Genomic DNA, 27872 nt, shown 5'->3' with positions numbered 1-27872 from the left:
TCTAGAACCTGTACATCTTACCTTGCCATACACTCCTATCTTACAACAGAGACCTGTCTAGGAGGCATGTAGACGAAACCCATTCAGCCCCATATCCAGAAGTAGCTGTTTGTGACCGTAGCTTCCTAAGACTTTAGACTGGATTTCGGATTTGAATGGGCAAGCCAGCTTGTGAAAGTTTTGTTATAAACTCAGCAAATTTTAAGATATGATATGTGGTTCGCTTTCGGTGGGCTTTATGGTTGAACTATCTGTTTTTTCTCTGTTAACATTTTCTCCTGAGCTAAAATTGAACCTAAAAAGAAACGTATATGTTACAAAATACATATTACCACCATTAAGGCAGAATATTTTACAAAGGAAATCTTGGCACGCCTAATTCTGTGAAAAATACTTTTACCATCATGCACGCTCTAGCCAGTCCACCTTGTGTGGGACATACTCTACACCCCTGTGATGAGCTGTTCAACTATTTTAATGAAACATACTAAAATTTGTGGCAGCCTGGCAAATGTTTCTTGCTCAAAGCCAGAAGGGGGTTTAGTGAGTCTTTGAACTCTCTAAATGCTGTTTCAACCCTCACTGATTTTGATCAGCTTAACCTGGAATCATTCTTAGAAATTCAGGGTCGCCTTTGGGTCCTATTTCTCCCAGGATTTTGAGTGAGATTTGCCCTTCTTTGGCTAATGCACAATTTTTGTCAGAAGCTTTAATACTAGCAGATTGGTAAAAAGGCATTGATGATCTTCTTTCTTTAAAAAAGCTGAATGCTGATCTGTCAGTTCTGAACAATTCTCATCCTATATCTTTATCCTGGAGGGCCGGATCCATGCCAGATTTTTAAAATTACTACATGTATCTCAATGGGGATATCCAAAAAATCTGGCATGGATCCGGCCCTCCAGGACCGGTTTGGGGACCCCTGCTTTATTGCCATTTCATGTCAAAATCACGGAAAAGTATTACAACCAATAGATCTTAGAATTTATTGAATGCGTACTCTGCTAACTCTTACGTTAAACCGGCCCATGGCACAGAAACTGCCTTAGTCTCGGTATTGGATGACTTCCTCATTCCTTAAAATGTTCCCTACCATCTTCCCTTTAAGGCTGGCAGATGCCAGCACAAGAGGGAAAGCTCTTAATTGGTCTTACTTGGAAATATATGTCAGGCAGTTTATGTCCCACCTTTTCAAGCAAAATTCAAAGTCTTGGGTCCAGGTGTTGGCCTATGATCTGCCCTGAGCCTGACTCCTTGGTACAGCTGATTAGATCTCACAGGGGTAAAGTTCATGAACTAAGCGGATGTCACACAGTGGATTATATCAATTTACTACACAGTGTCTCATCCTTTTGATGCCTTATATTAATGTATGGATGACCTCACTTCCAAGCTATCCCAAAACTCCTTGACATTCAGTGGAGGTAAAATGGAAATCCAGTGTTCTCATGAGTGAGAGGTCCTTACACGTTTTTCCGTCTGCTTTTGGCCGATGTTTGGAGGGTTTATGCCTTCCATTTTGGGCTCTGTTTGGAATTTGGGTTTCCATGTGGACGATGTTTCATCAGTGATCAGCCATGTAAATAAATGGTCATCTTCCTACTTTTCTTTGTTGTGTGTTCTACGAAAAATTCAACTGCTTGTACTTGTCTTTTGGTAGTGCAGTAGACCATCCTAAGCAGTCTGGTTTAATGTAATTCCTTATTTCTGGTTGTCTAGGCTAAATTATGAAGCTGCTTTATTGTATTCAAGCCGCTGCTGCCAGACTAGCATTTGAACTTCTATAATATTCTTCTGCTTTGGTCGTCTTTGATGCTTTGCATTTGCTGCCTTTGCCTAAGAGGATGATGTTTAAAGCTCTACACTGGGTGCACATGGTCGTCCATAGTTCGAGCCCATTGTATCCTCAACAGAAGCTTGAACGATACATACCCAGACATTCTCTGCTACAATGGACAGGTGGCAGAGGCTTTTCAGTTAGGATTGTTCTCCTGCGGACCCGCTCACTTCCATCTGTGCAATCCACACATTAGTTAGCATTTAGAATGGATTTGAAACCTAGCTTTACATGTTCTAGATCATTGTTTGCTGTTACTTAGTGACAAGAACACCTGTGTAGGTAACAGGAGGGCTCTATAAATTTATTTAGAATGATAATTCTGATGGTGTCTCTTTCATAGGTCATGTAGAATATTACATAATAATAGACTGTTTGACTTCTGATATATAATTTTATTATTTTCCTGCTCTTTACTACTATATTGAAAAATTTATCTAAAGTATTTTACTAACAAATACATTGACCTAGACTAACATTGTTAAATCTCACAAATGTATCCATGACATACCAAATAAGATTTGTATATGCTTTTATCACTGTTTCTTTTCTTATTTCTACAGTTTATGGGAGATATCAGAAAGCCACTTCAAATATCCCTTGGTGGAGCAGTATCTGAAGACGAAGAAAGGCGTCCGGAATTTAATTTACAAGTATCTCTTCTGCCGATCCCTGACATTCTTTGTTATCCTGCTGGCGTGCATATATTTAGGATTTTACATCAGTGTGTTTTCTTTGACGGACGAGTTCACGTGCAACATCAGAACTGGGATTTTAAGGAATGACACCTCGCTTCCTGCATTAATTCAATGCAAACTTATTGCAGTTGGAGTCTTCCAGCTTCTCAGCTGCATTAACCTAATTGTGTATGTGATTCTCATGCCATTGGTCCTCTATACTATATTCAAGCCGTACAGGAAGCAGTCGCAGGTGCTGAAAGCATATGAAATTCTACCTACATTCGATGTACTTCAGTTTCATTCTGAATTTTACGATGACTTGAGTCTCTTTCTCCTGTTCCTTGAAGAAAACATCAGTGAACTTAAATCCTACAAATGCCTCAAGGTTCTTGAGAATATTAAAGGAAGTGGACAGATATTCGACACGGTTCAAATGCTAACCACTTTAGGAACGGTAAAGACCGATACCGTGGATGGCAAACTTAAGAACATTGAGCAGAAAACTGGAACGGCTTGTGAAAATGAAACTGAGCTGAAAGGTAAGATGCAAGATGAACTGTGACAGTGGTGAAGTGTTAGGCTTAGTGGTTCATTTTGCTATTCTATTACAAATGATAAAAGACCAAGGGTTCTACCAATTTTTGTGCCTATTGCGGCTCTATCTTTCACTCCACACTACAGAACCAAGGTTGTAATGTCTTCAGCTACCACAGTGGTAGAGTGCAGACAGACCATTCTTCAGCTTTGATTGCTGAAGTGCTTGAAGCTACTGTGCCAAGTTGTCGGCATCCTAAAGGGCCGAGAGCTGCAGTACTGTTGCATGTCGATTATCTATCCAGAGAGCAAGAGTGTGGAATTGGACTGTTAATCTTGGTTTGGCCCAGTGGTATTCCATTGGCATGAGAGCTTCTTCTGGATTATTTTGCTGATATAGAATTTTACTCTTTTCCACAAATATCAGCTAGAATTGCAGTAACTGTAAAAGTGCTGACCAATTGCCCATGCTGTTGCGTGAGGAAGAAATATTTGCATGACGCAACAGTCCAACGGATAAAGACCGCTGGTTGAAAGCGTGTATAAGTAAATATATTATGCATATAATTTTAGTAAAATCACAAGATCTTGGCTAATGCCAGACCTAACAATGCTGACAATATGGCACAAGCACCCTGACACAAATGTTGAGGTCTACCAGCAGATCTTTCACCCAGAACATGAATGGCTCTGGGGAATGGGTAGATGTTCATGTACAGGAGAGCCAATCACACGGCCCAGGGATGTCTGTGTAAATCTCATCAAATCTACGGTTGTTGGTGAGAAGATTTTTCAAATAATGTCGAAATAAACTAGATTAGACTACTTGGTCAATGTAGGGATGGCTTAAATCGAACTAACGTATCTTCTGTGCAAGAGCTCTAACTCCACCATGGGTTGCTCTGCTAATAACTAATCACCACCAGAAATTATTGTTCAAGAATTGCATATTAGTTTTGGTCTTACAATACACGTAAATAATAGAAGTGTATATATAAACAAGCATTTGCAATACAATAGGTGCCTTATTTGCCAGAGTTTAAGCTGTTCGCATTGTAAATAACAATGCCTTTTATTTATCTGTTTTGATAATTAACACATAAATAAAAGGCATTGTCATTTACAATGCCAGTATCTCAAACTCTTGTAAATGAGAGGCCTATTCCATTTAAAAAAAGCGGCTGCCATTTTCCCGGGCTCTTGGAAAGTGAAAGTGCACATGGCACGCTGAATGTTGCAGGGAATCATGTCGTGCCTGCAGTAGGAGAAACTCAAAGAAAATAGTGCTTGCAGATTAAATAAGACATACTGTGTAGCAACAGAAGTAAAAGGGCCAGTCCTCATGGGAGGTTACAAATGAAGACAAGGCGGTACTAAGGAGAGACTAACAAGCCAATTAACGAATCAGAACCCAGCGTTTACAAAGGACCATGATGAAAGCCAATGAAAAATGTGGGCGGGGCTTCATGTCTGTACTTAAATACAACATGCCTCATAGAGCAGCGCATGCGCTGCCCAGGCTCACCCTTTAAACTGGGATGCACCGACTTGTTTTGACTGACAATAGATTCTGTACCTTATTCGTTTCTTCCCCACACACATAATATTACTCTAGTAGGTAGGGTAAGTAGATAGAGTGCCACAGCAGGGATTTTGTTCTGATGAATGTCTATGACCTTATTTTAAGCAGTACAGAAAGGTGCTGACCATGAATATAAGGTCGTAATAGCCCGGGTTCATCTCTGAGCTCCCTGTATGATGATCCAGATCTCAATGATTATTAAGTGATAGTTACTATTGTCTTATATTATTGATATATACCAAACTAGTCCGTCACATCATGCAATTCATTTAATTCTGGGCAGGTGAGGTCCACCTTTCGAACCAGCAGTACATTGTATTTAATTACTTTGTCACTGCTCTGCCTTAGCCTGTAGCTCACTGCTCTCAGGGTGCACTGGTACTACAACAGGCTGGGCAGGACTCTACCACCACAAACGTGTTTGCCTCCATCCCTAACAAGTCAAAACATACCCACCGGGTTGGGAACCCTGCTTCTATACTCTCGTCAGCCACAGCAAAGTATGATCACACAAGGCAATGTTTGTTGCAGAAAAAGTTCAGAAACACCAGTGCTTTGACTCGATACTAGAGTCTTGATCACATATGTTTTGCCTTGTCAAAATTACATGTTTATATACCTTACATAGCTAGTGATTTTTTTTATCAGAACAGCACTAAAAAGTCATTAATAAAAAATACGTGACTGCATCAAACCTCTCGTACGAGAATGCATTTTAGTAATTCATTGTAATTGAGCAGAATATTATTGTCATTCCAGAGACTTGTGTACAACAAATGAAGACCGTTTGCACATTTGCTGACTCACCTCAAAATCACAGTTTCGTAATAGTGCAAATACCCATCTCAAAATTCTTGGCATGTTACTATGTATTTTTCTTATTTTATGCTGTAGTCCTGGTTGATTGTGTGATGAGCCTGAATTTTGGGTCTGGTGTTTCGGAATAATTAGTATTGGAGATTCTTTATTCCTGCTGCTTGAGACCAGGCTTTCTGAACTTAGTTCAGTGTGAATGTGAGTGTGCTTCTTTGCCAGAAGGTTATGTTATGTATATTTGTAAAGGGCACTATCGCCTGCAAGGGTATCCTGGTACTGAGCAGGTGTGTGCGCCTAAACTACCTATGGAAGGTTGTTTCATTGCAAAGCCAGGTCTTCAGCTTCATGCGGAATTGAGGGAGAGGAGGAGGCTTTGATGTTAAGAGGGAAAATAATTCACGCCTTAAGAGTATGCTTGTCCTCCTGATCTGGTTCTTTTTATGCTTGGCATGTTGCAGAGTAGAAATTCTGTGGAGTGGACATGTCTGGATGGTTGGTGGAAGGAGATGCAACTGTTCAGTAAGGTGGGGCCTGAGCTGTAGAGTGCTTGGACAGTGTTAGTGAGGTGTTTAAATTGAGCTAATTTGTTTATTGCTGCATCTTCTAGGTGTAAAAGCAGGATGCAGCGATGACGTTGAATTGTGCAGTCATGTCCAGTTTGCTGTTTATGACTATTCTGAGGTTCCGTGCGTGGGTTCTGGGTGTGGTTCTGATTTTAGCAGGACACCAATTAGTGTCCCATAGTGATTATGTTGTTGCCGAAGATCACTACTTCTGTGTTGTCTTGAGAAAGATGGATTTCATTCAATTACCAGCTTTGGTCATGCAGGTCGTGAACTTGTTTCTTGTATTGGGGTTCTTGTCCGAGAAGGACCGTATGAGGACAACATGCAACATATTTCATTCTGTGTTGTTTGCATAGGAGAGATTGTTGATGTTGTGTGTGCAGCTAACATTGGCCATATGGTTCATGTGTGCGTTGAAGAGGGTGGGGCTGAGCAATAAACCTTGACTGACTCCGCAGATGAGTTTGCAGGTAAGGTGCCAGGCTGACAACTTGTGTTCTATCCTGCAAGAAAGAGCAGAATTTGGTAAAGAGTTTGCCTTGTAAGATATAAGAAATTGGGTTACTGGTTGCAGGGGTGAAACCCTTCTTAAGCTGAACCATTATTCTTCTTGGGGTGAAGTCTCAAGCCAATCCTTAATTAACCTGTGCTCTACCCTCTGGTCGCTTGGCACAGAGCAGTCAGGCTTAACACAGATGCTGAGTAAAGTATTTGTGCAGCACTTCAAACAGTAACACAGTAAAAATACAATGCAAAAGGATTCTGCAGCAGTTTAGAAAATAGAGTACATTTAATTTTTAATCAATAAAGCAAGACTAAAACTACAAAACTCCAATCAGTAGAACTGGAGACATTCAATTTGAAAGAATTTCATAACGATGGCACCACAAAGCACCAACTGCACATATCTGATTTCCCCAGACCCGGATAAAGTCACAAGTTCAGGCTGACCTCAGTGGGTTGCGGGCTGAATACAGGGACCCAGTTAGACCAGCTGAATGAGGTACCTTAAATCCTGATTTGCGGAGCGTTTCAAGCATGTGCGTTGAAGATGTGTCGCACAGCTGAAGCGATGCATCAGTTCCAAGATGCGGCATGGCTGCAGTGCAAGGTCCTGCATCATCTTAGCTGATCCAGTCAACGAGAGCCTGCAATGTGCATTCCAGCATCGAGGATGTGTTGTACAGTCAGGGCAATACGTCCGTTCTGAGGGGCTGTGATTCAGGCTCTGGATTTGTCGTTGAGGCTGCCATCAACCAGGTATGTGAGGACCTGCACTGAGGATGCGTCTCTCAATGGCTAATCCGTTGAGTCGATGTGCTGCGATGCGGGTCTTTGCAGCAGTACTGATCTGCACAGCAGTGGCGATGCGCCGTTTCTGGTCGGGGTTGCACCAAGCAACAGAGGTTACTCTTTGGTTATGCCTGATCCACAGAGGCTGGTTGAGCTCCTTTGCCCCAATTCCAAAGGTCCAGGACTGGGGTGCCTCACTTGGCAGGGTAGATTTACAGATTGCATAATCTAGGTTTTAGGTTATTAGAGCCTTCTGTCCCTGAGGCTCAAGCCAGGAGGCCAGCCAACTAGCCTTTGGAGTCAATATGGGGTCCTGGGTTTAACAGATGCAGGTCCAATCCTTCCCACCCAGGCTAGAGGGCAGCAGTTCAGCACAGCAGGGAAGCTTTTAGCTCAATGCGCAAGCGCTATGAGTTGAAATGCGCGTGCACAGCATCAAATCGCCAGCCATCTGTTGCCCAGCTTGGTGCTGCCAGCAGCTCTTCCCACTCCACCCCCTGCTGCATCAAAGGCTTTCACGGCCGGCCGGCCGGCCGTGCTTTCAGTTTCACGGCCGCCAGGCCGTGTCTCCTTTTCTGTTGCCCAGCATTTGTTTTGTTTTGTATGTTGTTATATAGCGCTCGATCACCTGGGGAGGTATCTCGGCGCTTGCCTTGGGAACCCGTCCTGGCTTTTCCCTGTGAGATAGCCCCTACAGGGCATCCCCAAGGTGAAAGCCAGGCATCCCGCCACGGGGGGGCCGTTGTGGAGATTAAGCAAGCTTAATGCCCAGAGTTGCAGAGTGTGAACCCATGATTAGGTCAGGCACCGAAGCGAGAATTATCGAGTCCGTGGACATTTGAGCTCAAGACCCTGCCGCGTCGGGAATTGAACCCGGGTCCCGCGTCTGACCTCTGCTTCAGGGTCTGCCTGCTCTAACCAGTGAGCCACACTTCTTTGGCCGCCAGCAGCTCTTCCCACTCCGCCCCCTGCTGCATCAAAGGCTTTCACGGCCAGCCGGCCGTGCTTTCAGTTTCACGGCCGCCAGGCCGTGTCTTCTTATTTTTTAACTTGTTTTTGTTACCGACGATATTCTTTTTTTTTTTTTATTTTTTTTTTTTTTTTCTCGACATTCTTAGCCTCAGTATTCAGTCATACAATGGGTATCTAAGTGTTTAGGGCAGATTTAGGAGTGCTTATTTTATTCTCCTGGGACGAATCTTAATAAAGGTATACCACTATTCGCCAGCATGGTTGCATGTATAGCACAGTTAGCATATGGCTCTTGTTACTGGATAGTATACAACATTCTGTGTCTCTGATAACTCCTATAAACCCACATAGTCAACTATAAGCCAGAAATATTGAACAAACAAACGATATATGAAGTTTTAATAGAAACGCAGAAAAATAAAAAGGGAGCTGCAGCTGAACATAGTATTAATTAGATCAAAATTGATTCTGCAGCAAATCAAATTTGAATGGGACTGCACTGGCACTTTGCCTAGAGAAGCAGAAACACTCAAATTGGGCCGAGTGTGATGTTTAACTTGTTTTTTTTAATTGCCTACACCCAGTGACTGCAACACTTTTAATGTTGGGCCAGGCTACATATTTTCCCAAGTTTACTGACAACGTGGCCTCTGTTTACAGTAGATGCTTGGCCACAGTTACTTCCAACACTTTGCACTGGCACTTCTTGGGTTGCCTTGTCCTACAGCTAAATTCGAACTGTTCTGAACTAGAGTCTCTTAATTTTCACAATTTTGCAGTAAAACGATCAAAGAGGTACTAACTTAATTTAGACATCATTATTGAAGTGCAGTTTATCTTGTCTTCCTCAGTACTTCGTACATCTCTCTAGAGATGTGGCCTAACGACCAGAGCTGCCATCTAAGTCACGTAAATACAAAATATGTTGCATTACAAATGCTATAGGTGTCACATTCGCGAAAGTTATAACTATTGGCATTGTAAATGACAAAGCTATCAATTTAGCTATTTTAAAAACCAACACATAAATAAAATATTTGTCATTTACAAGACCAATAGCTCCAACTTTTCTAATGCGAGACCTATTGCATTTCCAATGCTTGTTCTTCTTGGCAGAGTATTTGCAGGTCCCGAAGTGTACTGAAGAGTTTGTGTCTGAAGTTCAATATTCATACCTGGTGTTTTTCCTCTGGAAGGTGGGATAAGCTTCTAGTAATTCTCTTTGAAGTCCACAGGCATCCTGTTTTCCCTGCTTCGGCCTCAGACTATCTACCGGGGGTATGCCGCCCTTTGTATGGAGGCAGGACCCTGCCTATTAAAGTGTAATTAGGGCTGGGTCCAGCTCTGCCCTCCAATTCTACCAGTGATGGCTCATCCAGGCACACCTAAGATATCTATTGTGTGTGGCTGTCCAGGAGGAATACACAAAGCCCAACTGTCAACTACACCCAGTCATGTGACCCAGAGACCGGCTACAGCCACTAAATGGCTAAGGCAAGAAAATGCCAACTTTCTAAAAGTGGCATTTCCAAGGTGTAACTTAAAATCCAACTTGTCCATAAGTTGGGGGTTTTCATTTCAATTCCAAAGACACCAAACATACTCCTATGTTGTTCTATCTGAGAGATAGGCCTTGTAGTAGTAAAGAAATGTTTTAATGTTTCACTACCAGGACATATAAAACTTGAAAGTATGTCTCCTACTTTGTACATACACTGGACCCTGCCCCTCTGGGCTGTCCAGGGTCTACCCTAGGTGTGACTTATTTGCATTAACAAGTAAGGCTTGGGCCTTGCAAAAGGTTTTATTTGCCAGGTTGTAATGGCAATTTAAAAACTGAACACACAGTTTGAAGTGTCAGGTCTGATACATGTTTAAATGGCTACTTACATGTGTGGCACAACAAGTGCTGCAGGCCCACTTGTAGCATTTCATTTACAGGCCCTGGGTACATGTAGTACCCCTTTACTTTGAACTTATTAGTACATTAAATATGTCAATTGAGGATAACCATAGGCTACCCAAAATGGAGGAGGAAGGCAAAAGGTTCAGGGAATACCACTGTAAGGCTGACAGGTCTAACATAAGAATATCAATCCTGTTTGATGATGATCTCATTTATAATGTAGAGAGCCTTTAAAGAAATTAATCTTCCTACAGACAGCTGGTGGAGAGCTTGAAATGTTGGGGGAGGTGATCCCAGATGCTGAGCTGTAAAAACTGTCTGGTGACCACATTCTGGATCTACTGGGGCCAGATGAGAGCGAAAATTGGGTCCCTGAATTGTCCCAGTTCACTGGAAGAAGAGTACCAACGGAAGGCTGCCTGTACCTTCTGTTAATTCCAATGTTTGGAAAAATGTAACACAGTTTTCTAATGGTGGAGGAGGACTTGGTCATGTAAGGGAGAATGCGTGTCTATGATTACTTTTATAACGCACCGGAAGGCCAGAGGGGATTTTAAGACCTGCAAGGGTTAGCGCCCCTACTCAACATTTCAAACGCAAAACACAACCCTTGGGTCTGTGAACTTTCTCAACCTAGATGTGGGACTAGCCGTCATGGAATGTCGCTTATAAAGGGCGGTTTCCCTCACCCAGCATAGGTGGCATGCTTCATCATTGGGAATACTGTGATGCCAAGTCATGGTACCGGCTACAGCCCGCTCTCTGAGAGGGAGGAGCTCAGGGATGTTTTAGTACTAAGAGAGGTATATTAAATTCCAGATAGATGAGTTCAAGGTTGTGAGGGTAGCAGAGCAAGTGAAAGTGATGGTTAAAACGAACTACAGAGCTCACAAATAACTTTATTGAGGCTATCTTGGGCTAGTATTAGCAAGCATTTGCAATACAGTTGGACTCGCATTTATGAAAGTTAGAGCTATTTGCTTTGTAAAAGATAATCTTTTTTACTTTTGTTTTCTTGTTTGCAGTGGAGTGATCATATGTGTATATCACTATTGCCTTTCGTATGACCTTGTGGCACTGGAGAACCAGAACATTGGAAATAGGTTACGAGGGAGGCGAGGTGTAAAATAAATGACACCAATGGAAAAATTAATTTAAACAAGCATTTACAATGCAATGGTTTTGCCTTTGTTAAAGTTTGAGCTATTGGCAATGCTCTTGACATTATTTTTATTTGGTTTTTTTTAACATAAATAAATGGCATTGTCATTTGCAATGCCACTAGCTTTATCTTTCGCAAATGACACCCACAAACACCTACAGAGAGCCCCCCCAACACACGCCCACACAGAGCCCCCCCACACACACTGCGAGCCGCCCCCCCCCCCCCCCCCCACACACTGTGAGAAAACATAGCTCCAGGACAGCACAACTCCGGGCCATAAACATGCAAAGCAAAAAACAGCTGTTAAAGCATGGAAATCAGTGAATTGCATATTCTACAGCAACACATTCTGTGGCAGGTCATGTGATCACTCATTAATCCACATGTCCCATGTCCTTTGTGTGTATCTTGCCACCTATATTTTGCAAAGGAGCGACGGATTCAAAGTGGACAGGAGCGACAGATATTCCCGAGAGGAAAAGAAAGCGATCCCTGTAGGGAAGCTCGAAGGGTCATTGATCGTGGTGGGTCAGTAATCCAGGGGAGGAAATGAGAGCATGGAGATGAGGCAACGTCTCCTAAAATTGCGGGAGGTGGCAAGGTAGGGGGCATCGGCGCGTAAATGGTGCCAGGGGGACAGCTTCTAAAACGGAGAGAGATACACAGTGTGAAGGAGTGCACCAATTCTTTATTCCCATTGAGAGGGGCCTCGTGATTGCCAAGGGGGGCGGGTATGGGAGCAGGAATAGCTGAGGTCGATTGATACATGTAGCGCAGTAGTCGACACCTCTTCTTGTAAAGTTTAAATCCTCACTTTAATCAAATAAAAAAAACATCCTTTACAAAATGACGATCCCCCCCACCCCGCTCCATGAGGCCTTTGTTCACAACAACAGCTGTGAAAGGAATACATTGAATTGTGGCTGGTTAATGCACTGTCATGCAACAACAAGTAAACATTTTAAAATATTTAAGTATTTCAAGACATTCGCTGTGGACGTAACCACACTAGTTTATGCTTTAAGGAAATCCATTCAAGAATGGACTCCACAGAAGCATGCACACCCATGTTGGTGATTTTTAATAGATTTCCTTAAACCGTAAAAACATCCATCCAAACGTACACAGCAAGCAGACTTTTGGGGCGCTGGGGTGGGCAGGGAAAAGCATTGCCATTTCCAACTGGTTTCACAGGCGATGCCTACTTGTTTTGTCAATGTGTGTTATTTACTTTCTTCATTATGTGACGTTGTGATTGATTCAATCAATTACAAGGATTAATTATTGATGTTTATTTCAAGTAAGTGTCTGTAGCAGGAAAATGAAGCAGATGGTACAGTTGGCAGATGTGTCAGTGGTCAGGAGCAGGTTTGCCTAACGTCAATACTCGCAAACTAGCAAGGCTGTTAACTGTGCTATCCAGCCAGGCTTCTTATTGCATATTGGACGTTAACCCGGGCTTTATTGTCGTTGCATACCTTTCGACGTTTAGGTTTTAACCATATGGAAATTAATGCGCACTAGAAGGTAACGCCCACGACCAGCTTTGGGCATGGGCCAGTTGGACCCAGGCCAAGGGCGCCAAATATTCATAGGACGCAACAGGGAGCTACTTGACTTAACCTCATTCAAATAGCAGTTCGTCCATCCCACTTCATCAAACGGAATTGCCAAATATAACCCACGCACGCGGAATCGGTGATCATTCAAAAAGTGAAAAACAAAATTGATTAACACCTAAACTTCCTGAAACAAGTTCATTAAAATGTAGGAAATGCAAGTGTGTTTCATTCCAATGCCCATTTACGCGCCCTTTAGCCGTGTGTATATCTAACTGTGTGTGTTTGTTTTCTAGACAGCTTAGACCTTCGTACAGAAACCTACCGGAGATGTCGAAATCCCATGCTGCCCTCTTGTGTACGCTCTCGGATCAGCCGCCTGTGCTCACTTTGAAACTACTTAAAGTTTCTTAGGAGGCCATTTATCTCTGCCTGCAGAGTTGCCTTTGTCCCCCAGGCACCCTGTTGGGGACTTTTAAGACCTACTGCGCCTGCACCCGCCACGCTCATGTCAGGATTGTGTTTACCTGTCACTAAGTGAGCAACGAGAGAGTGAGTTTGCGTGTTCTTGTGGCGGGGGATTGAAAACGTAGCCCTTGTATCAGGCCCTTCAAGAGTCGCGTGCCGTTTTAGTGTGCTATCTTAAAAAAATTCCAGAGTGCCAGCACACAGCTCATCGGCGAACACTAGAGACCGGCTAAAAACGGCCATAAATACCCCCTCACCCATCCCCACACACAAAATACTATCCACCGCTAAAGCTAGTCGCAATGTCTACTGATGCTAAGTTTGAAGCGTGACTAGTTGAGCCGGTCCCGTTTTTTTTCTTAGAATTCCGGAACGTGTAGTCTTATTTAACCTAGTATAAAAAAAATATTTTAAAGGAGATAAGGCGTCCATTGACTGATAGCAAGAATACCTTTACGAGTCTATATTCCAATCTGCTAAGTCGCGTGGTTTTCATTTAAAGGTGCTGTGCATTCGGGGATATGTCGTCCTTGTTTGCTATAACTGGACTGCATTACAGCCTATAACGGGTGGTACTATAAAAACCGGTGGTGGACAGGTGGTGTACTGCCAACCTAGCGAACTTTGGTACCTAATGTGCTTCAGGCTACCCATACATATATTGTGAGGAGTGGCCTGAAATGTGTTCTAATGGCATTGTTGCCGACGTTGATTTTTGTAAACCACGTTTTGCATTTGACTATTAATCGTGCGATTCTTGGGCAATCGTTCAACCCGCCATTGCCTACAAAAGCAGATATGCACCCAAAAATATGAAATTCAAATATGCGTGGCGCCGCTTGACCGTAAAGCGCTCCGTTGCTCTCAAAATTCCTCCAATAGCAGCGCGTCCCGAGCAGGAAGGCAGATGCCGGCAATGCCGGACCAGATTCAGGGGCGTTCCCGAGGATTGGCTGACGTAGCGTGACGTAGCCAAAAGCCAAAAATTCTCGGGAACGCCCCCGAATCTGGTCCTGCATTGACGGACAAACGTGTCTTCCAATGGCTAGCCTCCATTTATGGAGCTAGCCAATGGAAGACGGGGGCGGATTCCAAGCCCCATACTATAGTCATTAGGTTTTCGCCTGCGCGAAAAAGCTGCGCAGTGCGCAGCTTTCGCCAGGCAAAACCTAAAAATAGGGAAGGAGTTGCTGTAAAGGGCCGGGGATAATGAAGACGGGAGAGTGTGGCACCAGAGCAGGATATGTGAGTGAGAGGGGGAAGGGTTTAGAGAGGTGTGCATGAGTGACGGGGAGAAAGGGATGGTTAGAAAAGGATGAGGCAGGGGAGAAGGAATCTAAGAGGGAGGGAGAATCAGAGAGTGGTTGTGAGTTCCTGAGAATGAGACTAGATCAGAATGGACGAAAGAGAGAGCTGTGGGAGTTGGTGCATAAAGGGAGAGGAGAGAGTGAGGAGTGGTTTGGAAGTAGTCCGCATTCTTGGCCTCTGACTTAATGGAAATACTTCTTGGTCAGACACAGAAGGTCACAGCACACTTGGCAGGAGCCAGAGAGAAAGGGAGACATTATGAGAAAGAGGAAGAAGAGAAGTAGAAGGAGGAGGTGAGGGGTGAATGGAGAGACGGTGCGAGAGCTCAAACCGAATAAACATCTGCATATATAGCGCTGCTGAGCATTATAAAACCAGGTGGCCGGTGCTGCATTGGATTGTGTTTGCAGATTGTGCACCTGTGAATTTGTAAACCGATACATTTTTATTGTATAATTTTTATTATAGATAGAATTTCAGTAAAATCCAAAGGTCTCATGTAACGACAGCTCCAATGAAAAGCATGTACACGTGGTACGTGTTTCACAGTGCAAAATCACTCTCCATTAGTAAAGTAAAAACTCTTGAAAAACACTTCAGCGGGGGAATCGCACAACTCGATTAATTTGTGCATACTTTGAGATGGGAAAGGTTCCGGGCATTTAGTGACACCAAATAGTTAACCCACTTAGAGTAATCGAAACCTACTTGTAATTTCTGTCGTTCTGTCAAGGCTCTACTCACATCACTGCAGCACAAACGGGGCACGGTAAGTGAGAGGCTGGCTGTGCAGCAAAAGCCCCGAACTGCGACTGAAGTCCTCATTGTGTTTCCGGTCACCTCCAGGCCACCCCAGTCTGCCTGTGGACAGGGCATTGCCAGGGATAGCTTGCAAGTCTGCTTTGACGCATCTTATGAGTTGAAAGGGCAGAGTAGTGTTGCTGTAGTGTTCTTCTGGTGGAACTGTTATGTTAACCGCTGGAAGGCCAATTGTTTTTAGCTTGGGAAGCGGTGTTGGATGCGGTCATTCTGCCAGCGGTAGGAAAGCTGTGAAACCAGGTGATGATGGCAGAAACGCAAGGGGCGGGTGCATCAACATTTGGGTTTCTCATTCGAGAGTCGTTCAGCTAGGGGGCAGAGTAAGCCCGGCTCATCCCCCACGTACGCTGGTGGTCCTGGTCCTGTCTCCAGTGGACACTAAACATCACATGTTGGATGGGAGCCGAGCTTTTCTGACACTGACTGGGTGTTTTAAAACCTGCTGATTTGATACAAACTGGCGTCACTGCATCACGCCAATGTTAACTTGCCGTTCACCTGCATACGGTGTTCACACCCAAGCAACAGGTACAGTAGGATTTCAGGGAGTCCCAGCAAGGGAGTGCATGATGGGGGAGCCATGTTAGATTTGCTGTGACTCGATTCCTGGAGCTTGGTAATCAGTAAGCAAATGGAGCAGACTGATCAAAGGCCTAGCTGCATACGCAAATCACCAACTACTACACAAAACCAGTCGGGAAGCAAAGAACCACAGTCTTCCAAACGAGCTGTGCCATGCAGAACACAAGAAATGCTCTGCCGCCATACTTAAAGATAAAGCATGGCATCATGGAGTGTCGAGCTGGAAGTTCTTGGCGTGAATGTAAAATAAAAAAAAACGTTCCAAAGACAGGACATACAATAGCAGAAATGGGAGAGGACATGTCCTAGGGTTGATCCATGGGAGTCAACAATTGAGAAAAAAGGTGGGACAAGCAAGAACCATTACCCAATAAGAAGCAATGTTTTTTTAAGGACACTGAAAAAAGCAGATCAGACCCTGAAGGCTGGCTGTAAGCGCAAAGCCTGAATACAGCAGGTCAAGAGACCGGGCATGCTAGGTTTGATCTAAAAAAACAACATAGCATTGTGGGGAGAGATTCAACCTGCTTTAGTGCCACATAAAGATCAATATGTTTCAGCCCATGACACAAAAAGGTGTTTTCGGGACCTGTATGAGAGCTGCTGTTCAATAAGCACTCAACTCAAAAGACAACAAAACATATTCATGACATACAAAACCATCCAGAGATCCATGGGGATGTCGGAGTGTGAAGGATTGACTGACGGCAACCTGTAGGAAACATATGCAACAAAGGATTTTTTCAAAGAATGCACACTTGGAAAAACGGTTAAGATAAACCAGCTAGGTGAGTGTTTTCTGCTATGAATATGCATGTGACCAATCTCATATGTAGGGTGTTGGGAAGAGACAACTACAAATGGTATCAACTAGCTTGATAAACCCGATAATACAACTCGGGCACAGGCCAGACCGTCGCAGAGGCGACTCTACGATGTTAGTGATAAGGCAACAAAATAGTGCCCTGGTAGAGAAAAGAGATAGGGAAAGAAACTGTCTCTTGAAAATTCATGCATCGAACAGGACTGTACATACGACTGGTCAAGGAATCGCAGAAGTGTATGCTGACTACTAGGAATCACTAAATACTGCTACATCTACTAGAGCAGGGAGGTACTGCACCAAACTCTCGGGGATGTCCTCCTTCCGACTTTATTGAATGACTATCGGAATGAGTTGGAACAAGATTTAACAATTGAAGATGTAGAAGGAGCAATCTGATATTTACAATCTGGTAAGGCTGCGCGGCCTAACAGCCTCCTGGCAGAATTATATAAGAGCATGTCAGACATGGTGGCACAAAACATGCTTAACATGTTCCAGGCTGTCTCCCTCAGGACCAACTGCTAGCCACAACAGTAGTCATTCCCAAGAAAGTTAAGGCCCTGAGGGATGCAGCTTATATCGGCCAGTCTTGATACTGAACTTGGAGGACAAAGTACTGGCAAAAGCTCTTGCGACCAGGCATCGTAGAGTGATAACATCCATGGTACATCCCGATAGTCCAGTTTTATGCCACATAGAAGCACCAGATTGAATCTGAGATGCCTATATTGAGTTATACACATGACCCAAAATAGACAGGAGGAGGAGGCCGAATTGCTATAGCTGGATGAACAAATTGCATTCAACAGCTTTGAATGGAGCTACTTGTTTTCTGTTCTAGAAAGTTTAGGCTTTGGTCCATTTTTTTGCATATGGGTAAAGCTCCTTTATACAAAACCCTTGATGAGGGAGTGGGTGAATGGTATGATACCCCGCTATTTTACCATACACAAGGGCATGAGACAAGGGTGTCTGCTGTCTCCTATGCTTTTTGCTCTAGAGCTTGAGTCCTTGGCTGCCTGGATCTGTCAATACCTGCTGGTGTTGGGTATCATGGGTGAAGGTGACTGGGGGGAGCTCATATCTCAGAATGCCAGTGACATATTGGTATATGCTACACGCCCCCACTTCACTGTCAACAGACTACTTCAAATAGTCCATTTATTTGGCAGCTATTCAGGGTACCAAATTTAATTTGGATAAGTTTCTTCTGTCTGGGATTGCCTCATCTCTGCCAGCTGGTAGAATCCCTCTGTTAATAAGAGATGTTTGAATACCTTGGCATACATATCTTGAGGAACTTTACTCCAGCAGCTGGAAAGGTTGCGAAGGGACCCGACACACTGGAGAAAACTGCTGGTGTCTTTGATGCGCAGGGCTGTCTTATTCAAAACAATGACATTGTCACACAAGCTATATGTACCGCAGAACACCCACAACAGGATACCACTTGATTTCTTCCGCAAAGTAGAAACTGAAATGAGAAAAGCTACTTTGGGATGGAGAGTGCACTAAGTAGATTTCTGTAAGGAGTATTCGAAGGGAGCCTGCAATCCCCGACATAAGAAAATACTACTGGGCTGCTCAGCTGAATACAATTAATGATTGGGTATTAGCAGCTAGGGAGGAACCAGCCTTTAGAATGGACCATTTCTCGATGGGACGCCGAGGATATTCTGTGGTGCTATAGTGTAAAAGGCTGCAACAGCAGTTACCATTACACACACACAAGCAAGAGTTTGTGCATGGCGGGAGGCCACTAAATTTCTTGGATGAGAAGGAAAACTAGCGGAGAAAACCCTGCTGTGGGATAGCGACCTACGAAAGGAAGTGGGGAATCTGCAGGATTCCATAAATGGCGACTCCTGGTTATAGATTACCTTGGGCAGATCTGGAGTCAAGCAATAATTTCTTTTGATGACCTGAAGGCAGAATACCAGATGACCGAAGCAGAAAAGTTTTGTTATCTGCAGCTGAGTCAAGCGCTTGCAGTCACATCCTTGAGGGGTACAGCTGCTGGAACACACTCCCTTACAAAATAGGCCATTGTTAGACCCAATGACGCATAAAGCAACCTCCTAAACTTATGAACAACATTTCGGACCCCTTAGGGAACCTGTGGGAGGTATGCGAAGCTAATGCAGGAATGTTGGAAGATGATGATTGGGTGTAGGTGAGTCAGAGTCCCAGAGTGGTAGCTATTTGGGTGCCCTTTCACCATATATAGCTTTGTATCCTTCACAGATCCTACTCTAGAGTACTCATGCAGAGGCTGGGACATAGCAACTCAGACCAGTGTGGCAGGGGTTGTCAGAAAGTGAGTTCCTTCTTCCACATTGTATGGGCCTGTCCCAGAAACCAACAGTACTGGGAGAATATTGTGCAGCCGAAAAGGTGATGTATCAGAGTCAGGGATTCCCATGGAAATTGAAAAAGGTCTGGAGCCGGTGGGTGGCATATACAGGATACTGACGATTCATTTTGGGGAGGGAAAGCCGGGGTTGGATGTGGAAACATCATGAGATTTGTTAATAATGCTAAAAGAAATTGGCACTGGGGAGAGGGGTACCGTCTACTCACCTGCAAGCAATGTATTAGGAAAAAGTGACGTTTTGTAATTTTCTGTACTTACTTTTGATCATTTACCAACATCAACTATTTCTCTGCAGCTGAGCAAATGTTCTGACGAGGCGCAAAGCCCAAATGATGCAGCATGACATCCTTTGGGTGTGTGAGGGCATTCTGATGAGGGTACACTGCCCCCACAGAATAGAGTAGCACTCGACAATAGTTACTTCCTCTTTCTTCCGCTACAAGGAACAGTGACTCCATTTGTGTACTGGTTACTTCTCGGGAGCAAGGGTCATTAGACCTAATAATCAGCTCCTTGTGTCCCTCCTCTCTATAAATAGGAGAATAAGAAAAAGTAATGTGAAGGTTAGATGACCTTTGAACTAAAATGGCAGGTAGGTTTCTTAAATCGTCCATCAGATGTCAAGGCTACGGTACTCCTCAAATTCCTCACCGAAAGCATGGAAATAAGTCATTATAACAAGCTATTGTTTATATCTTTATTTCGCAAACTGAGTTAACTTTGCCTTTCTTTTCCTTTGCAGATGTGTCCAAAGCCAATGATGTGCAGACTTCCAAAGAAGATAAAACGGTTCGCCAGAGGCTTGTAGATTCTTCTTGTTGACCTCTCCTTCATTAGACTTGAACTTTACTGGCCACCATAGGATGGACCCTATGCACTGCTGTTGACCTGCTGAAAGTATTTGATTCAACGTCCTTATTAATGGACAGCTTGAGTATTACTGTGGGTGGCTAGGACCACTCGTGTCATAGGAACCTGGTCTGCCTACAAGTCAAAACGCTGCACACTGTCTTAATTCACCCAGTATCCATCGCTGAAGGCTATACAAGATTCTTAAAAATTGGATTTTTGGTTTTTATGATAGCTCATGCCATCTGTTATAGGACAGGCCTTTTAAAATATGCATCGTTGTATATTTTATTTTCCTGCTTGTTAAAATAACATTTTATCAGCAGTGCATCTCCAGTGACTTCACATCTGTTCCATCTTTGCTGTTAGATTGACCTTTTATGTCTAGGTACAGTTCTCTCTGATAGGCAGTATTCTGGGGCAGCATGTGTTTTCAGGCTTTTTTTAATGGTTACGTTTGAAACACAAAACGGTGTTGCTTTCTACTTTTAGTGTAATGTAGGTTGAAAACATGCAGTCTACAGTAAATGTAGCTAAAATGTTTTTCGAGTGGTGAGACGACTCTTTGGTAGGTTGGGTGACCTCGCTACACCTGAGACCATAGTTTCATGAGGGAGAGATGCAGAACACGGGGACACGTGAGATAGTCTCCTAGCAAGAGCAAGTTTGCGATCATTGTGGGGGGGGATTAAGGACGTATCATTGGTATATCGACTCGTGATACAAGTAGGAAATCATCTGGCATACTTCAGCTGTAGTACTTGTTGACACCATTGCAAGTAGCACTGGATGGTGTATGCTGCAGTGATGAGCGGGGCATAGTACTACCACTCTTGTTTACTTTGAATGGATGTGCACATAATCCCTGGTACAGTACTTGAAATATTTCTGCATCGGGTAAAGATGTGTAACAAACTTTGTATTGCCAAATAATATTTTTATATTCGTAGGTGTCAGTAGCAGTACAGCACCTTTATGTGCATGCAAACTTAACTACATATATTTATAGAAATATATTTAACCTTCCAGTTTTCTGACACTGCCAAAAAGGAATCGACCTGCACTAAAGGTTGACACTCAAAAAGTAGTAGACGCTTCTGTTATCGAGTTAATTCTCAAAAATGGTTGGTCGGTTTTTCCTGGATTACATGTGATGGCCTACATCAGAACCCCCATACTAAGTAGTTAATTTGTAAAAAAAAAAAATAATAATAATATTAAGTGCTGGAGCTCTCCTTAAAAGGCAGCTTGCTCAAGCCCATTACATCTGTTACCGTCGCCTAAAACGGAACCAACTACTAACCATGAAAGCATGAAAGTGGGGAGATGATGTGGTATAATGGTCAGACCTGCTGACTTAGGAGCTGAGGAACCAGGTTCGATTCTCAGTGTCTGGTCAACATCCTGTGATTCTGGGCTAATCACTTAATTTTCCTATAAATTAATCGGCGCCTAACTGGTGCTCATCAAAAGCGACAGTGTTGATGATTAAGTGCCGGTGCTGAGCACCGGAAACCACTGGCTCAAATTAAGCACTTCCCACACCTCAGCTAAGGCTCCTACATTTACAAATTAGGAAAATACACCATATTGGCATATTTTTTGTTTTTATAACCTCAATATACAAACATTAAATTCCACCAGTGCTAATCCTGTGACTCCTGATGTAGAGCTTACTTCTGCAAATCTCAGTTTTTTCATACCGAAGAGGAACCTAGGTAATCTTAAAGTAGCTCACAGCTAAACTATTGCATAGATTTTGTCTCTCGGTTAAACTTCTCCCAGCATAATTTTGGCATATACACTCTCCCTTTAAAATAGGACTCCAATGCTTGACATGCATGAATAGGATGTGAGTGCAGAACCTGTTGATGTTAAAACCAGTTGGATGCTTTGGAGTTTGTGTTATTTAAAAAAACCTTCGGTACAAAAAAGTAAGCAGAATATTTATATTTAAAGCAGTCCATGGCGGATCTTATTTCTTAAGATGTTCACCCATCATTATGTTGTGGGGGGTTGGAACTGCAATTTCCTGGCGGGACGGATAGCACCAGTTTTCATTTGCTACTGGGAAGCAGCAACACGGGATGTAGGAAAATACAATGTGAAAATGTGCAGTTTCATATAATTTTCTCATTTGCCTAATTTATCTGTTTATTTATTGAATATTTTAAATGTGATGACTGTTGAGTGAACGACCCGCTTCAGAACACAGAAATGTTTCAGTCATATGAGAAGTTTCTGATTGAAATATGCCTGGATTAAATTTTGAAGTCCCATTCTACACTTCGTGTTGTCTCATTCTGCGTTCATCAGCAAGGATCTTCTTCATGGACTCTCCTCTTTATAAACTTTGCACATTGTTTATATATTGTATGTAAATATAGTTGCCAGGACCGTTTAAATCTAGTTGAGCATAGATGTTGTGTAGATATGTATTGTTTGGCCAAACTGGAACTGTTGGCCAACAAGAGCTCCATGTGTCAGCATATGCTCGAAGCCATATGAACCGTATCCAATCAATGGAGCTTTTCGGATTCGCCAGCCCCTGGAACACCCTTACTCTTCAAGGGGGCTACATTCAGCCCAAAGTCAATGAATGTCTATAAGATATGGTATACTCCGCCCTCTTTACAGATCCTGCAGGGAGGCCTCATCATTTTGATTACCCCACTGAGGTTAGGTCTGCAGTGAAAGGAAGAGCAGTTTTGTCTTTTATCCAATCAATGGAGCGTTTCGGATTCGCCAAACAGTGACAGCTGTAGGGTGAAAGTGTAATTATTTACTCATGATAATGTTAGGAGCCACTAAGTAATGTGTATCAGTTATCCTTCCAGGATGTAGGCGTTTTAAGACAGTAAAATGAGGGGGAAAGTGTTTGAAAAACAAACTGTGCAACATTGATGAGGCAGGCAATGGGCCATTAACCAACAAATTGCCAGGCTTGTCACCTAAGTTTGCACTATTGTTAGAGTAAAAAAGAAGCACTCTGTTTAATGTCTTGTTTTGAGGCCTACTAAACGATGACCTAAATGAAAACAAGTTTGGAGTATGTGTCAAATAATGTAGATAGGAATCACTTGAATGTATAAATGGTCTACTCAGAGCTAGATTCAACAAGGTTAATATAGTTCTGGTATGCCTGCCACTTTTAAATTGTAAAAAATTAAAGCATCATCTTTTATGCAATTATTTTTGTTCTTCAGTCCTTGACAAAAAAAAACTATAGTTTTTATATTTACTTTTTAGTGCTTTGGTTTTTATTGTCAGGGAAAGAGAGTGCACCTGAAAATGGTCAGCAGTTTTTAGGTTTATTGTAATGTAAAGCATTTGTTTCTGTTCAGTTTGTGTTAAAGTTAAAAAAAAAATTTTTGAAACGTTAATAAAAGTGCCCCCTAACTGCACCTTTGAGGCTTGAAGTATTTATTTAGTATTGAGTACTATGGTTTTTAAGAACATCGTTTGCCAGAGTAGTGAGTTAACCTTTCAGGGGAAGATAAACACACTGAAAAGGTTCCTTGGCAATTGGTGGACATGCAACATTTAATTCTCCACTCTTCAGTATTATGGAGACATTAACTACTGTACATTTCTTCTACGATCTGCAGCAAAAGGTGCTGTTGATGGCTGCCTCTTTCACCTCTGTTATAAAGTATTAGAGGTATTTTACAAGAGCATCTTAGCAGCCTTGTCTTTTGCAATAAAGAGAATTGCTCATATCGCATAAAGACTTGTACCCGCTACCATATACCTATTGTAGGTGTTGCTCACATTGCACCCTTTTAAGTTCCCAATTTTTTGGTGTGAGTAAATCATATATTCCAGCTATTTTTTTGCATTCTGGTACTTGTAGTCATTTTTAACCAAAAATAAATTCAGGACTTAAAGTATTAAAATGGAAAAGAAAAACCTGCACTAGGTGAGCTCCTCATCATGCGATGTGCTTATTTTGTTAATTTGAAAAACTTTATTAAAGCTTTCAATAGCAAGTGAATTGACCTACAAACAAATGATTGTGTAGAGGACTTTTACTATACTCTTATGGAATTGTTAATAGTATTTATTGTTTGAAGTCTTAATAACCGACACATCTTGTGCTGCATTGGTCCAGATGGCCCATTTCTTGCTTCCTAAAGTTGTCCTGCTGATAGTGAACCAGTTCACTTTGTGAAAGTCACACTCTGTATGTAGGTGGTGATCATTCACTGCTTGTGTCCGACTTTGCAGATTGGACCTTTGTTAATTATAGGTGTAAATAAGTTCATGTTATTAAGAACATTTTTGCAGTTGGTAAATATTTTGTAATATGGACAAGTGTGACCATTGTACATTGTATGTATATCTGATTCATAGCCCTTAAAAAATGGTAACTATGTTTCAATTTTTCCATAAACTGAATTTACACAAACTGTGTCCATGCCTTGTGTGGTTTATTGTGACAGTTTTTTTCTTTTCTTCAAATTATCTTGTCAAGTCAGTTCCGTATTTGCATAATATCACTAAATGGTGTGGATTATTCATTCCATGTTTCCTTGGCCCCTTTCTAATTCACTTGCCCCTAGATCACCCGAAACGTCCTTCTCGCATTTCCTATTCATCTCACTTTACGAACTACTTGGCGTCTTCTCCTCTGTTGTCGAAACCCTGTATACTCCTCTCTGTGCTTCATACTGCATTTGCCCAACTCTCTCTCGGGCTGCCACATAGTTTTAGTACTCGACTTGTTCTAAACCCTAAAAAGACTCTTCTATACCAAAGTTCTCTTTTTCTAAACCAATATATACATGTAGGTAGGATTCCACAGAAGTCACTTCTCTGCGGCAGGTCTGATGCGTGTGTCAACCTTAATACCCCCTGTGCACCACAACCAGCATCTTCAGGCGTGTTGCCTTCAGTTGCCACGTCCATGAGTAGATCATGGAGAAGCTATCCACAGTCTGGGTTACATGTAAGGTCCTTTATTGTGTTAATGCAGAGGTAGCAATGCTCCACCAGGAGACATCATTGTAATCAGCTCAGCCTCTGGCTCTATCTGGTCAATTGGTTGTCCATTGGGTCCCGGGGGGACTTGGAGCAAGCCGATGTCCCCCTGGGAAAATTTGTGCGGTGGAACAGTCCACGCAGCGCGATTGGCTAAGGTAGCGAAATGGAGGGTTTAGTGGGTTTGTGGTGGTGCCTGGAGGGTGACGTCATCGGAGGAGCGAGAGCGGTATGGCGCACGTTTGTTTGTGTTGCTCCGTTTCTCCTGTCCGCTGAGGTATTTATGGGCATTTCGGCTAGAGGCTGTTCGTCGCTTTATTTTTGAAGGCAGTGAACATGACGGACGACGCCGTTCGTGGGGGACGCTGTGCGGGCACTGTCAGAGGCTGGAAGGGAGTGGCCTACTACGCTCAGGAGCTTCACGTGAATGCGGTGAGGGGGCAAAACATCCGAGGCGCGTGGCGGCAAGAGGGGTGAGTCGGGCAATAGCGGCCTGCTTGCCAGCTGCTGGGCGCGCCTCGCAAATTGATTTTTCAGCCCATAGTTTTCCCCTGCTGCCACGGAGAGCTTGCTCTGCAGTGAGGAGCGTGAGGGGGAAGCGGGTCCAATTTTTCTCTGCTTCTGCCCCGGACTTGTTTCGAAGTCATACAGGCACTGTAGCGCCTCGTAATATCGAGAAGACTGGTGCAAAGGGTAAATGTAAATTGATACTTGTATAGCGCACTACTCCAGCCGCAATGGTCTCAAGGCGCTTGTACGAATACCGCTGTGGAACCCATCCTGGCTTTCCCTGTGAGGCGTCCACTCCTGGGCACCCCCAAGGTGGAGGCCAGGCATCCTTAGCGTTGTGGGGGCCGTTGTGGAGATTAAGCAAGCTATTGCCCAGGGTTGCAGGGTGGGACTCCATGATTGGAATAGGCACCGAGGCGAGAATTATCAGGTCCGTGGAATATTTGAGCCCAAGACGGGGAATTGAACCCTGGTCCCAGGCTAGACCTCTGCATCAGGGTCTGCCGCTCTAACCATTGAGCCACACTTCTCCACAAGGGTGGGAAAGGCAGGGTTAGGGCCTTAGCTTCCACACAGTTTCCTACTATGATCATGGGCAAAAGACTACAGTGGGGAGCGTGTGGGTGATATGAGGGTCAGTGGGTCTGCAGGTGTGTTCTTTTTACAGGCGAAGGCAGCCTTTTCAGGTCTGATTCCCACACAGGTTTTTTCCTTCACAAAAAAACTATTAAAAAAAACGTCTGCTAACATTGACATAGCCCCAAATTTGGTGGAGGAAGGTCAGGAAATGGCTTTAGTGGGTTATTCCACAGATAGTGATGAATAGGATGAAGGGCACGGAGGAAACTCAGTGGACTTTGTTTTTCTTCAGGCGGGCCCACATTCCTTTGGCGGTACTGAGAGTCAGCAAGGGGTTTTCCTTTCGACAGGCGGTCCTGACTCTTGAGGATAGAGGCCCCTCACAACAAAAGTCTTCATTTTGAATGCGAGCAGGTGGTTGCAATGCTGACTTGAATTTTTTCAGACAATTTGACGAAAGAAAGGATTATATTTGATCAAGGGATTGTTCCAGAGCCTTTGGTGGGAATTCGGCCAGGGGCAGTCCATTGGAAATGTTTATGACGCAGATGTGGTAGCTGTTTCTTCAGAAACCAGACAGCCGCTTGGCCATCCGCAAGGTTACTTTGACTCTTCGTTTGGTCCTTGTTGTGGACAATGGGTGTGGGTTGAACACTCGAGCATGCCCACGGACGAGGTAACTGGACAGCACAGGGGCGGTGCATGGTAAGTTTTCGGCGGTTTCTGGCTGGAGCGACAAGAAATCATTAGCGGACCCTGGGGCTCGTGCGGGTTCTCAGGTGTCTTTTGTGACTAGGGCAAAGCAAGGTGCGGCTTCTGGTAAGTAAAAAATATGCCCGAGGCGGATCTCTGGCGGATTTTGGTGTAACGGCCGGGTTCTCTCAGCGGGGACCTGTGACCTCTTGGGAGTATTATGATGGTGGTATTGGTGATGGCGAAATGCAGAGTACCAGTGATGTTAATTGCAATTTCAGTATGAGTCGAAAATGTTACATATTATGGGAATGATAAAGAAAAGGTTGATGCTAATGTGGAATTTTTGTTTCAAGAAGCGGCTCCTGTTTTGGTCAGCCAGGAGTTGGGAATGGGGGAAGGGGTCAATTCTCGTCTGCTAGTTTTTACAGAGATCTGGAGCGGATTTCTCAACAGATCGTGGCAGACATCGTGGGCGTGATGATCCTAAGGAGTTTCAAACACTGGCTACGCAGCTACCTTCAGGTAAGACCAATGGGTGGGGCTACGTGGTCACAACCTTTGTCGGGCGGCAATAATATCGTTCAAAGGGGTGGTGTCGAGGGGAGTGCAAATGTTACATTGGTTGCAGACACGGTTTCTCAGGTAACTCCAAGGTCATGGGCAGTGCCACATAGGAATGTTGTGCCGGTAGGCAGTTCAAGTACGGTTATGAATGTGGTTCGTAAACCTCAGAGTTTGGTTTCGGGTTCTAGTCGGACGAAACTGCCATATATGGGATTGGCCATGCCGTTAGGCACTCATCTATTTGACAAGACTAGGCAGAAAATTTGTAACCATGAATTTGTGGATGTTTTTTTGGCTCTTCCACAGAGACCTTCAAGCCAAAGAAGGTTCAAAAGAAGAAGAGTGGGAACTGTCCAGCCGCCCTAAGGTTAATAGGAACATCGAACAGTGGACGGGTGCCTTCCTCA

The 27872-nt window shown here is 43.5% G+C and overlaps 1 protein-coding gene across 1 annotated transcript in view; it reads left to right on the top strand.

Moving 5' to 3' along the window:
* Positions 1-24549, top strand: part of LOC147660950 (pannexin-1-like) — a 150415-nt gene extending 125866 nt beyond the window's left edge. Inside the window, exons 4-5 of the mRNA XM_086951412.1 lie at positions 2401-3056; positions 20030-24549. Of these exons, the coding sequence (XP_086807538.1) occupies positions 2401-3056; positions 20030-20109 (736 nt within the window). The 3' untranslated portion in view covers positions 20110-24549. The remainder of the gene's footprint in view (positions 1-2400; positions 3057-20029) is intronic.
* The last annotated feature ends 3323 nt before the right edge of the window (positions 24550-27872 follow it).

This window comes from Lissotriton vulgaris, unplaced genomic scaffold (assembly GCF_964263255.1).
Source record: "Lissotriton vulgaris unplaced genomic scaffold, aLisVul1.2 SCAFFOLD_1007, whole genome shotgun sequence".
In the NCBI taxonomy this organism is placed as follows: domain Eukaryota; kingdom Metazoa; phylum Chordata; class Amphibia; order Caudata; family Salamandridae; genus Lissotriton; species Lissotriton vulgaris.
This window is presented reverse-complemented; position numbering and strand designations above follow the sequence as displayed.